This window comes from Canis lupus, chromosome 12 (assembly GCF_011100685.1).
Source record: "Canis lupus familiaris isolate Mischka breed German Shepherd chromosome 12, alternate assembly UU_Cfam_GSD_1.0, whole genome shotgun sequence".
NCBI classification, from domain to species: domain Eukaryota; kingdom Metazoa; phylum Chordata; class Mammalia; order Carnivora; family Canidae; genus Canis; species Canis lupus.
In genome coordinates this window covers 11,663,384-11,676,896 of record NC_049233.1, presented here as the reverse complement: position 1 = coordinate 11,676,896, position 13,513 = coordinate 11,663,384, and the positions used below count along the sequence as shown (strand labels likewise).

Sequence of the window (13,513 nt, the reverse complement as noted above, 5' to 3'; positions counted from 1 at the left end):
TGGGAAGTAATATTCAAGCTCAGAAAGGTCTAGATGTGTGGTGGAGAGTGGAAAAGGAAAACCTGGGAAGCTGGATCTCGCCTCTGGCTCTTCTAGGCTGGGCCAGGGGAGAGGCTACCTGCTGGGGTAGGTGGGTAGAGAGCTAGTGTGTGTGCAACATGCCTGGCCCTTGTGGGGGGCAGGGGGAGAAAGAAGGTGCTATTCACACAGCAGCCACAGGTCAAAGAGCAAAGCAGTCACAGTGCTGTCTGCCCTCTGGTCTCAGATTGAGCCTGGATTGGGCCACTGGGCCCACGCCCCAGTAAGGGGACAGGTCTTTGTCCCATTCCACTGTAGGGACCAATGAAGCTCTGGGGACAGATGTAAGTCAGGCACTCAAGTGCTGAGGGATAGTGACACAATACAGGAATCAGAGATTATCCATGAAATCCTAGACAGTCCAGAGGGCTGCAAATGGCTCCCCAGCCCCAATACAGAGTCCAGGGAGGGACCAGAGTCTTGATTGGAATCTCACTGCCCACAGCCTCTTCAAGAGGGGGCAGTACCAATCCTAGATGGGTGGGCACAGGGCAGCTAAATCAAAAAAGTTTTCTCCAAGGACCTTTCAGAAGCTTCCAGACTCCTCTACCTTCTCTGGCCTTCGCTGTCCCATTTTTCAGGGTAGAAGATGGCCTAAGCCCAGGCTACAAAGGGGCCCCTCGCCCCCAGTTCAGACCCTGGAGCATTTTATTGGAGCAGGAGTCTGGGGTGCTCCAGAGTGCACCCCTTCCTGCCGACCAGGCCCAGGCCAGAAGCATGAACAGGTCTGTGTGGGTGCTCACAGGGGGCCTGACAGGGGCCCAGTGCTGGCAGGACCTTCCACTTTGGTCTCTAAGAAGCCATAGCTGCTTCCTCCTTTACTTTAAGAAGAGGTTTGCTGGTAGGGGTGGAGTTACGGCAAAGAAACCAAACCAGTTCAGGGACACCTGGGTGGCTCAGTAGTTGAGCGTCTGCCTTTGGCTCAGGGTGTGATCCCCAAGTCCTGGGACCGAGTCCCGCACTGGGCTCCTGCATGGAGCCTGCTTCTCCCTCTGCCTGTGTCTCTGCCTCTCTCTCTGTGTTTCTCATGAATTAAATAAATAAAATCTTAAAAAAAAAAAAAAAAAAAAAGAAACCAAACCAGTTCAATGCAGGTCACACCACCAGTGCCAGGTGTTGGGGGAAGCAGCTGGCAGCTCTGGGGCACTGGAAATACCATGGGCCCAGAGTCAGAGTACCAGTCGTACACTTACTAACAGCAGGACTTTGGGCTGTACTTAATTTGAACCTGTTTTGTCTTCTGCAAAATGAGGCTAATGGCACCCATCCCAAGGGAGCTGTGAGGGTTCAAAGCTAAAGCACTGTGAGTGTCATCATTGACACACACATTGAAGCACAGTTGTCATCATCGCTGCTACTGAGCGCCCTGACCCCTGCCCTCAGGACAGAATGGGGAGGTGCCCAGGCCTCCCACAACCTCTCCCTACAGGCCAGCCTACCTGTTCCTCCTCTGCTCTCAGAGAACATGGTGTAACCGGCTGTTGGGGGGCTGGGGTGTCCTCCCCTCCAGGCACAGTTAGAAAGAGCAGAGCTGGGCAGTGGTTTAGCGCTGCCTTCAGCCCAGGGTGTGATCCTGGAGACCTGGGATTGAGTCCCACATCAGGGTCCCTGCATGGGGCCTGCTTCTCCCTCTGCCTATGTCTCTGCCTCTCTCTGTGTCTCTCATGAATAAATTAAATCTTTAAACAAAAAAAAAAAAAAAAAGAAAGAAAGAAAGAGCAGAGCTTGGTAAGTTGTGGTCACTGCGAAGCAAGGTTCAAGACCAACAAGTAGGTCGGATGGAGATGGACAGGGGCGGGGTCTGGTGGGGTCAGCAGTAAACAGTTTACACAAGACATGGGAAGGCCTTAGGGGAGAGAGGAGAGAATGGAGGGCAGCCAGGTGCCCAGGGCACAGGTGAGGCCCCTCCTGGCCTGGGGAGCTCAGGGAGTCCAAGGGCAGCTTAGGGCCAGGGCCAAAGCTCTGTGGTGGGCCTCACCCAAAAACCACCTGGGCCCTCCCTGTTCCCCAGAGCTGGTCGGCCAGCCTCAGTAATGGGAGGATGGGAACTGCCTCTCTGTCCCTGGCTCCCACGGCTGGAAGGTGAGGGCAGGAAGAGCAAATGGGCTGCGGGCTCCTCTGAGGAGCTGGAGGGGACTAAAAAATCTGAACAAAAAAGGCCAAAACGTTTTTACTCTGTGAGCCCCAGTGGGGGGTGCGGGGGGCCAGGCAGAGTGCAAGGTGACCACAGGAGCGGGTGAGCAGGGTTGGAGTGGCCCGCAGTCTTGCTTCCCTGCTGGAGAGGAGTGAGGGGAGGTGAAGGCCGGGGCGCCCTGCCCCGCCTGGGTCCACACTGGAGTCCTGGGCAGGCGTGCAATCACACAGCCTGGCAGAGGGAGGCGGCAAGTTCTTCCCCGGGCCTGTGTCCTTCTTAGTAGCAGAACGCCGGGCAGGGAGGACCTGGAGCAGGACGGCTGTCCCGCCTGCCAGGGCTGCGGCCTGGCTTCTTCTGGCCTCCAGCTCAGGGGTCTCGGTACGCAGGGCTCTGGGTTGGGCTCAAAGCTCATCGGGGGGGCTGTGTGTGAGAGGGGATGCCTTCTGGATGCCCTCATCCTCATCAGGGCTGGGGTCTTCCTCGAGGCCACCTAGCTCCTTCCTCTGTTTGCTGCTGCTGCCCGATGCCTTAACCCGGCTGCTCTTCTTTTTAGACTTCTTCCCTCCCAGGGCAGCTGTGTCCCCCTTCTTGCCAGACCACTGCTCTGCCAGGCAACCTGGGGTGAGGAGAAACACGGTTGGCTGGGTGAGGAGTACGGACTGGGGGCCCCAGAGGCAGCACATGGACCTGGAGACCGGCGTCAAGTCCCTGCACCCTGTCCCAGGCCCCTCTGGGGGCGTCTCAGGAACCTGCATGTTATTCCGCACCTGGTTCCAGTACCCCTTACTCCACTCCCTCCCATCACAAGCTCCCCAGGGGTAGAGACGCTAGGACGCCTTCTAGATCTCATTTCCTTTCTGTCCTCTCCCTACCCACCTCCCCTGAAGGGGAGCAGGTGGTAAAATGGAGTGTCCCCCCACCCCCGCCCTCTCCCTCCCTCAGACTCACTGGTGTCCTTGCCCTTCAGCACGTGATTGGCACAGAGGAACTGAGTCAAGTCTTCCTCTTGGTGGTTCCTGTACCAGTCCTCGATCACCTCCTCAAACTCTTCCACCAGCACGTCGCACTATGAATCACAACACGTCGCATTGGCAAAGCCCAGCTCTGACTCGCTCCCGGGGGGAGCTCAGCTGAGTCTCACAGCCCACTGCAGGACAGGCAGGTGGCTGTGATTCCCCTGAGGAAACTGAAGCCAGAGAGGTAAGACGACCTGACCAAAGCCCCCCATCCCCCCAGCTCTTGGTGGCCTCCCTCAGCCACAGACCCGGTCCCCGCCCAGCCCTGTGAGGCAGGGTAACCTCTGAGGGCCGAGGGGCCCATACCTGCTTCTTGAGGTCAGCCACCTCCGCAGAGGTCTCGTTCCATAGCTCGTAGGGGATATCCATCACCACCTTAACCCCTTTGTGGACCAGGTTGTGCAGGGTCTCAAAGGTCTCTGACATGCCCTGGAAGAGGCAACCAGGCATGAGAGGCAGAGAGCCTTCTCCATCTCCCACCCTCCTCTCCAGGTGGTGCTGAAGGCCCAAAGACCCAGCTCTGAGAATCCAGGACCCTCCAAGGCTTCTCAAGCTTGACCTCACCTTCCTCTTCCCTCTTTCGGGCCTGCCTCCCACACCACACCCCCTACACACCTATATACACACCTACATCCACCCACCCACCCCGACACCCCCTACTTGCCTTCCCATACCTCAACCTTTCAAACAGGATTGCTGTTTCCCTCAGGCCCTTTGCATGCATACTCCTTTTCCAGGAATTAAGTGTGACTTGGCTCTTTCCCCTCGGTGTGGCTAAGAACACTCACTCTCCCATGTCTAGACCCACTCCCTGCTCCGGTTTCTTCCTAGGGCTTGTGTCTCTCCTGGGTCAGAAGGGACACAGGGGAGGCAGGGAGGACTCTTGGTTCTGTAAAAATATTTCTGCCACTACCTAGGTCTTCTCCCCGGAGACTACACCTACACACAGTCTATTTCCTCTATCCTTCCAGAGGTGATGCTGCAAATAAAAGCAAATATACATACAAATACATCCTCCTCTCCTCGCCCCCGCTTCTTACACAAGCGGCATATATCAGACACACTGTTCTGTCCCTTGCCTTTTTTACTGAATAACGGACCTGAAGACAATCTTAATTCATTTAAAATAATTTTTAAAAATATTTTATTTATTTATTCATGAGAGACACAGAGAGAAGCAGAAACACAAGCAGAGGAAGAAGCAGGCTCCATGGAAGGAGCCTGATGTGGGACTTAATCCCAGGACCCCGGGATCACACCCTGAGCTGAAGGCAGATGCTCAACCACTGAGCCACCCAGGCGTCCCAACAATCTTAATTCGATCCATAAAGAGCTACCTCATTCTTTGTTTTGTCCACTGAATGGCCATACCAATTTATTTAACCACTGGTGAATTTGGTTAGGTTGTTTCTAATTTTATTGCTATGGAAAATAGTTTTTAACATCTTTTTTTTTTTTTAAATGATAGGCACGCAGTGAGAGAGAGAGAGAGGCAGAGACACAGGCAGAGGGAGAAGCAGGCTCCATGCACCGGGAGCCCGACGTGGGATTCGATCCCGGGTCTCCAGGATCGCGCCCTGGGCCAAAGGCAGGCGCCAAACTGCTGCGCCACCCAGGGATCCCGTTTTTAACATTTTTTTAACATTTTTATGTTAAAGCAAAACATGGGTTTATTACTGAGTAGACTACAAAATTCATATAAATTTTATTTTATCTATCTATCTATCTATCTATCTATCTATCTATTTATTTTTAACGGTTTTATTTATTTATTCACGAGAGACAGAGAGACAGAGGCTGAGACACAGGCAGAGAGAGAAGCAGGCTCCGTGCAGGGAGCCTGATGTGGGACTCGATCCCGGGACTCCAGGATCACATCCTGGGCCAAAGGCAGGTGCTAAACCGCTGAGCCACCCAAGGATCCCCTTATCTTATTTTTTAAGTAGGCTCCACACCTAGTGTGGAGCCCAATGCAGGGCCTGAGTTCACAATCCTGAGATCAAGACCTGACCTAAGATCAAGAGTCAGATGCCCAGGGCAACTGAGTGTCTGACTCTTGGTTTTGGCTTGGGTCTGATCTCAGGGTTGTGAAACTGAGCTCTGCATGGGCCCCACATCATGTTCCACACTTGGCACTGAGTCTGCTTGAGACTCTCTCTCTTTGCAGCCGCTTAACCAGCTGAGCCACCCAGGCACCCCTAAATTTTCAAGATTAAGTCTAAGACTTCTGCTGCTTAAGACTATTCCCTCTGGGTTTCCTAGGGATTTCTGACTAATCAACTTTCCTAGAAGGGTACTTGGGTGGAGAAATACGGAAGGAAGTCTCTTACCATGTGCCAGGTACTAAAGATGATGAAACAAAGCACTATGGGCCTTGAGGTAAGAAGCTCATTCTTCAGGGACAGAGGCATTCATGCACATGATAAGTGCATTAGATGTCACACAGCCACCCAGAGAGAGGTCCAGGTGGGTCCCTGTGGGCCCAGAGGCACTAGGCGACCACCCCAACCCCCACCGCCTGTGTCTTCCGACATCTCCTCTAAACCCCACAGCTCTGTACCCCCTGAGCTCTTCCTGAGCAAGTATACAGGCCTCCACAGGCACTGCCACCCTGCAGCATTTCAGGCTGAGGCTGAGGGAAAGCCTCATGGCCCAGGTCAAGAATGTGCCTACTGCCACTGAAAAGTCAGGGCACTCGGGAGGGGAGAAATGCAAACAGTAATTGATGATGAAGAATGGGGAGAGCCCAAGGAGGGAAGCTCCCCAAGCATGACCTTTAAAAATCCCACCCGCACCAGCAGACCACTTAGACACACGTAGGCCTCACTCCAGTGGGGACAAAGGATGAGCACAAATCCAACCTTGGCAAACCGGTTGCTGCCGGTCCTCTCCTTGTGCAGGCTATAGTCCAGGAGCCTCTTGCATATGGTCTCTGTGACTTCGATTAACCGTAAGTCCCTGCAGAGACAGCAGTGCAAGAGGGGCTGAGCTCCTCTCCGAGGCCCAGTGGGTTAGCGGTCCGTCCCTCCAGCCCTGCTACCCCAGCACTTGCACATCTCACCAAAGGGAAGTCAGAGCTGGAAGGAAGATAGGTCATCTAGTCTGGGGGCTCTGAGATGCTGGAACACAGACCAGAGAGACAAAATTTTAACAGCTCTATGGGAAGGCATTTTTTTTTTTTTAAATAAAGCTAAGTGGGGATCCCTGGGTGGCGCAGCGGTTTGGCGCCTGCCTTTAGCCCAGGGCACGGTCCTGGAGACCCGGGATCGAATCCCACGTCGGGCTCCCGGTGCATGGAGCCTGCTTCTCCCTCTGCCTGTGTCTCTGCCTCTCTCTCTCTCTCTGTGTGACTATCATAAATAAATAAAAAAAAAAAAAAATAAAGCTAAGTGATTCAGTATTTAGATGTTGTTTTCTTTTTTTAAAGATTTTATTTATTCATGAGAGACACAGAGAGAGAGAGAGACAGAGCCAGAGGGAGCCCGATGTGGGACTGAACCCGGGACTCCAGGATCACACCCTGAGTCAAAGGCAGATGCTCAACCTCTGAGCCACCCAGGCGTCCTTAGATGTTTTTCTATAGCAAAATGTATTAGATTTTGGTGTCAAAATATTTCATTTTGAAAGGATGATCAAGGCTGAGGAAGGGTTTTTTTGTTTTTGTTTTTTTGGCTTGTTTTTAATATTTATTCCTGGTAAAATTAAAAGCTGGTTTTCCTAAGTTACCAATCAAAAAATTTTTTTTTGCATTGTCCCATGAAATCCAAAAGTCTGGGATGAGGTAAAGTCCAATACTCTTGCTTTTGACAGATGAGAAGTCTGAGGTTCAGCAGAATGAAGGGATTTATGAAGACCACACAATCAGTTGGGGCAAAACCAGTGGGCAAAGCTAAGTGTTGGCTAGAGTTGCCTCCCTTTGGTGGGTTTGCCTAGCCAGAAGGGAGAGAGAACTTCAAGCCACCAAAGCTCCTAGGAACAAAGCAGGCCAGGCCAGTGGGTACCCCCTTCACTTACGACTTGGTGTATTTGACTCCAGAAGCCTTCCGATCCAGGATGCCATAGCCTGTGTCAATCACCTCCTTTGTCTTGCTGGTTTCCTCAAAAGCTGACTTCAGTTCCACGGCGACATATTTACACACTGGTGGGGGAGACACAGCACAGCCTACTGGGTGCATGTGAGTCTGATGGAAGCCTGGTCCCAGCTAAGCACAGCAGGGTAGATGACTCTCCCACTCAGGGCAGGGCGGGGTGGGAGTTCCCCCACAGGCCACCACATGGACATTGCTGGGTGAAACCTAGCTCCAATATTCACTGCCCTGTGTCCAGTCCTGGTCCCTACCCTGCTGACTCCAGTTCCCCCAGCTCTTTCCCGACCCCTGCCACCATAATCATTCCCCCCATAATCATTTTACTTTTATTTTATTTTAATTTTTAAAAGATTTTATTTATTTATTCATGAGAGACACAGAGAGAGAGAGAGACAGAGAGGCAGAGACACAGGCAGAGGGAGAAGCAGGCTCCATGCAGGGAGCCCAACGTGGGACTAGATCCCAAGTCTCCAGGATCACGCGCTGGGCTGAAGACGGCGCTAAACCGCTGAGCCGCCGGGGCTGCCCTCATTTTACTTTTAAATTTTCAAACATATAGAAATGCTGAATGAGTACAATGAATGACTATATATCTTCCACTCATTTCAACAGTTTGTTAATGACCTGCCACAATCTCTCCAATACATATTATAAAATACTATGATAGCAGGATCTCAACGTGTACGTTGTCTTCGCTAAACCATTCTGAAAGTCACTCACAGACATCATGATCTTTCCACCCCTCCAAAAGTCCTCATGGAGACAAGGACTTTCTTCTACTCAACCATAAAATCATACGGATACTCGGAAAATGACCAATTCCAATATCACCACATTCAGATTTCCCTAGTTGTTCCCAGATGTCTTGTCCGCCAGTTTTATTACGTGGTTTCTTTCTTTCCTTTTTTTTTAAGATTTTATTTATTTATTTATTCATAAGAGACACAGAGAGAGAGGCAGAGACACAGGCAGAGGGAGAAGCAGGCTCCATGCAGGGAGACTGATGTGGGCCTCGATCCCGGGTCTCCAGGATCACGCCCCAGGCTGAAGGGGGCACTAAACCGCTGAGCCACCCGGGCTGCCCGACGTGGTTTCATACACTGTTCCGACACCAGCTCTCTGTTTCCACCCAGGTAATCTGCTCCATGCCCTCACGAGGCCTTGTTGCTACCGGTTCTGTTTCCTCTTACTCTTCCTCAAACAGTTATTAAGCAATTCTGATGAGCCAGGCACGGTCTGAGAATTCACAGCTGAAGACAGACTCCTCCGTTCTACATATAGTCCAGTGGAGTAGACACAGGTGTAAATGAGTAATTGCCACTGCACAGGGAGTGCTGCCATTAAAAGTGTGATCTGTCTGAGGCCTTGGGAGCGCACTTAATGCCCTCTATGGGCTTTTCTGCCCCTTCTCCCAACCTCACTTTATTTATTTTTTTAAAGATTTTATTTATTTATTCATGAGAGAGAGAGAGGCAGGCAGAGACACAGGCAGAGGGAGAAGCAGGCTCCAGGCAGGGAGCCCGACGCGGGACCCGATCCCGGGTCTCCAGGATCATGCCCCGGGGTGAAGGCAGGCGCCAAACCGCCGAGCCACCCAGGGATCCCCTATTATTATTTTAGATTTATTTATTGAGAGAGAGCAAGAGAACAGGGGAGGGAGAATATCCAGCAGATTCCCTGCTCAGTGCAGAGCCTGACTAGGGGCTTGATTTCATGACCCATGAGATTGTGACCTAAGCTGACACCAAGAGTGGGCCACTTAACTGACTGAGCCACCCAGGTCCCCTACGACCTTACTTTAAAAGCCTCCTCCTCCTGGAAAAAGCTCTTCCAGACCCATCCCACTTGCTCTGATTGCATCTGGATCTCTACAGGATCCAGGCTCTCACTAAGGGCCTTCGGTCACTTTGTGTCCCCCTAACTATAAAGGTACCCAAAGTGAGTGTCATGAATTGGATTTTTTTTCTTTATTTCTCTAATATTATGACTCTGTCAGTGTTGGATATTTAATATTGTTGAGAGACTAATGGAGCAGCTTCTGATGCCTCTAAATGAATACAATCTGTAGGTTAAATGGCATCAGTATTGTTATAACACTGACAGCAGAGTTTGGTAGAGGAGCAATTCATCATAAAAAAAAAAAATCCCTGAAGGCTTTGCTTGGTATAATTTTATAACATACACATTAATAGATGTGCTTGTAGAATTTGGAACACATGAAAATTCCAAAATATAAGCTGTGATCTCAGAGTCTGCAATGAATTGAGGTGGCTCACCTCCTTGGTTCTCTATCCAGGAATACTTGTCCCCCTCCCACCTCTGTTCTGCACCCTGAGTGAGCTCATCATTTTTCTGGCTCTTTTGCCCCCTTCTCCCACACCCTTAAGGTTTAGGATTCCAGGTCCTGGGGAGCTGGAACCTCCTTTCTCTCTTGTGCCCATCAACCACAACCCTGCTTCCCAACTCTTCCAAACCTTACCTCTTCAAGACCCCCTCTAAGGATCCCATCCAGAACCAGACTGTGAGAAGACTCATGGCACAGATCCCAGACTCTCATGGACACCCACCTACTCTTTTTCTGGGTAGGTTCTCTGTCCTCTGTGCCAAGGCCTATTCCACTCAGGCTACTGAGCCAAGAGGCAGGCTTTGTGGGCGAGATACAGTCAGCATTTAATAACAAAGGTGCAACAATGATAAATAAAAACAAATACACTATTAAGAGGAGCCTAAGACTTTGCCAAGCCAGCCTGTAACTGAAAATCCCTTTTGAATTAATCTTTATCAATTATCTACAAAATGAGGCTGGACTATGCTAGCTCTATGCTTCTGGATCTGTGACTGCCTCCTAAGGGAAAGAAATATAAGCTTCTTAGGCTATGAGAATAGCCCCTTCTTAGGGGCTAAGAAAACAAGGGGAGGAAGTGAAACCCTCAAACCACGCCATATAGGTTAGGACTCCAGCAAGAGTGAAAGGAGAGCATCACAACTCCCTGCCTGCCTCTTCGTGGGAGTGAGGGACAAGGTACAGACTAGAACCGGCACTGGGAGCCCTCCCAGTGAAGTAGGCTCATCTCTGAAGCATCTCATCTTTCATCTCTCAAATGAAAGGATTATGTGTCTCAATCCACCCCACCCCCACTTCCCAGTGCTTAGGGAACATCTGGCCTGCTGTACACTTTGAATCGGGATGAAATGGACTTATAGCCAACTTTCAGAGGGGTTTGGGGTTATGGAGATGGCAAAGAAGGAGTGACTGGGAAGGTCTGGAGAGAAAAAAAAAGAAACTGGAGGGCAGGGAGAAAAGGTAGACCCTTCATAGTCGTGGATCACTGGCTTAGGCGCTGGTGCTCTCTCTCTCTCTTTCTCTCTCTCTCTCTCTGAAGTTCTACGCTTCCACCTCTCTATCTTTGGGATTCACTTTCTCCTTGTTCCTAAAATCCTCCTGCCTCACCAAATTCCCCCAGGCTAGATCTACTGGTGTCTCCTAGTGGCCCTCTCTTCTTCTCCCCTTAGGCCTCAGACCCTTCTCCTTCCTCCACATACACCCACAGCCCATTTATTCGTCTTTATTCCAAAAATACTCACTGGGTGCCCACCAGGCACTGCGTGAATAAATACCTGAGACAAAGTCCCTGCCCTCAAGAAGCTCACGGCTACTGGGGAAGTCTATCAATGATACAGATTAGCTTGTGGTGAGAGCAAAAACGGGAGAGTCTCAGGCTCTTCTTCCTCCTCTAAGAACAGTCATACGGACCTTTTCAGTTCCTCAAACTTGTCCTTTCTTAGCCCGTTGGGCCTCTGCATCTGTGGTTTCCCGAGAGACCCTCTCTTTTCACTTCTCTTCGCCCAGCTAACTCCTAATTACCGTTTGGGCTTCCTATACGAAGCCCTGACTTCCCTCCACCTCTAGGCTTTCCCCCATCTCAAGGCTAGATCAGATGCTCCTCACCCGGCCCGCACAGCCCGTTACCTACTCTAACATGGCATCTACCACCCTGCATTAGAACTGCTTCTTTTGTGCCGATCTGAGAGCTCCAGGTGCACCGAGACCTGCCCTCCGGCCCGCCCCCCGGTCCCCAGCGTCCAGCCAGGGCCAGGCGTGCAGCGGCTTCATGAAGAGGCTCCCGCTCAGGAGCCGAGGACCTTCCATCCCCCCGCCCCTCGCCCCTCCTCCGCTCGCCCCGCCCCTCCGGCAGGATACTCCCCGCGGGCCCCGGCCCCTCACCTTCGCATTTGCTGGGGAGTCGAACCCAGTCGGTCTCCTCCGCTTGCGCCTGGCTCGGGCCCAGCTCCGGGGCCGGCAGCAGCTGCAGCAGCAACAGTAACAGGGAGAGAAGCAGAAGACAACGGGGCCCGGGCCGGGGTGCGGGCTCAGCCAACGGCTCCATGGCCCAGCCGGACCCGACCCCAGCGGACCCGGCGGCGCTTCCTCCGGCAGCGCGCGTTGTGCAGCTTCCCGGAGCCGCTTCCGGGACTGCGCACGTGCCTCGGCGTAACCAGGGCAACAGGGAGCCCCCCCGCCCTCCGCTCCCGCCGTCGGCCACCTCGGCCCGCCCCCGGAGCCGACGGCCCGCGGACCACGCAGCCAATGGGCTTTCCGGGGCTTGTCCTCCAGCGAATAGGAGGGCGATCGTTTTTCAGCGTCGACCAATGAGAGAGCGGATGGTGTCCTCAGTGACCTATGGCGGCATCTTCCCCACCCCCTAGCGGAGGCTCAGGGAGGGTCTGGAGAACCAGGACACCGAGGCGGGAGCAGCCCGCTAGCCCTGAATGGGAGGAGGCCGGCTCGTGGCTCCGGGAAGAGGTGCGGAAGGCCGTCTTTCTCACCTTCTCCGCCTCCTGGCACGTCACTTCCCCCCTGGGGTCGTAAAGCAGTAAACCCTTAGTGTGCACCTGTTTTTAAATGTTGTTATTATTATCGTTGTTGTTATTGTTGTAATCGCTAATCACCATTTGGTGCTGTAGGTGAGACCTCGGCGACTCAAATAGTCCCCAGGCTTCAAACAACTTTCTTAGTGCCAAGTAATCCTAAATTGGTCCCCTGAGAACTAGAACAAATCACCTCCTCTCTAAGTCTCGTTTGGTTGATTTCTTTCTTTTTCTGGGTTGCTTTTCTGCGTAGTTGTCTGCAGATTACGCTTTTGTCCGCAAGGCCCTTTTCCCCAGTGTCTTATGTGTCTTTTCTGGAGGTTGGATATTTATGCTATTTTATGGAAACTTCAAAGGACTGATGCTCAGCCTTTCGACTTGTTATTTCCTAATCTTAGCTTCTTGCTCAAAACAATTGCCCCAATGACAAGGCACTTGGGATATGCAGGGGCTGTGGTATGTAGAATTCTATAGTGCACAGGATCAGGACACCCTTCTGAGGTGTCCTGTCCACCTCCATCTTCTTAGGCTTCATAAGACTTAGGGGAAAAAAAAAAGACTTAGGGGAGACTTAGGGCCTGGCCAAAGCCCTTGATTTATCAAGACCCAGGAACCCTCCTGGGAAATACCTTTAAACAGCCACAATAGGGGCTGAGCCTGGGGCAGGGCAGGATTGGGGAATTGGAGCATGAGGAGGAAGGGCATTGAAGCTTAAAGGAAGCTCTGGGGATCCCTGGGTGGCGCAGCGGTTTAGCGCCTGCCTTTGGCCCAGGGCACGATCCTGGAGACTCGGGATCGAATCCCACGTCAGGCTCCCGGTGCATGGAGCCTGCTTCTCCCTCTGCCTGTGCCTCTGCCTCTCTCTCTCTCTCTCTCTCTCTCTCTCTCTGTGACTATCATAAATAAATAAATAAAAATTAAAAAAAAAAAAAAAAGGAAGCTCTGCTTCCAGAAGGAAAAAAAGGACCTCTGAGAGGACATTTACTGAGGCACAAATTAGTTTGGCAGGAGCCCTGGACTCAACATCTGGGCTGAGGGCTGGGAAGGAACAGTGGCTGGAGGAAATCTAAGGTTGTGGCTGGACATGCACACCCCAACCCAGCCTATCCTTCCCTCAGTCTGTGTGTTGGGGAAGGAGCAGGCCCTGTGGAAATAGTGGACAGATTCATCCCCAGAATCTAAAGAGAGGCAGGAACATCTGACAGAAGGTGAGAGATGAGCAGTGAAGACAGTGGGGGGTTTTCATGGAACAGCAACTGAGAGGGCTCAGAGGTGGGGGCAGCCGGCTTTGACATGGACACCATGAGTGGGCAGGATGTTAGAGGGTA

At 52.0% G+C, this 13,513-nt stretch overlaps 1 protein-coding gene across 1 annotated transcript; it reads right to left on the bottom strand.

Annotated features, from left to right (window-relative positions):
• Nucleotides 1–2,222: 2,222 nt before the first annotated feature.
• Nucleotides 2,223–11,811, bottom strand: CNPY3 (canopy FGF signaling regulator 3). Its single transcript, XM_038554101.1, has 6 exons — nt 11,542–11,811; nt 7,243–7,366; nt 6,090–6,186; nt 3,535–3,657; nt 3,161–3,278; nt 2,223–2,828 (listed from the first exon to the last, which is right to left on the bottom strand). The coding sequence occupies exons 1-6, from the start codon at nt 11,702–11,704 to the stop codon at nt 2,614–2,616; spliced, it is 840 nt and encodes a 279-aa protein (XP_038410029.1). The 5' UTR covers nt 11,705–11,811; the 3' UTR covers nt 2,223–2,613.
• Nucleotides 11,812–13,513: the final 1,702 nt, after the last annotated feature.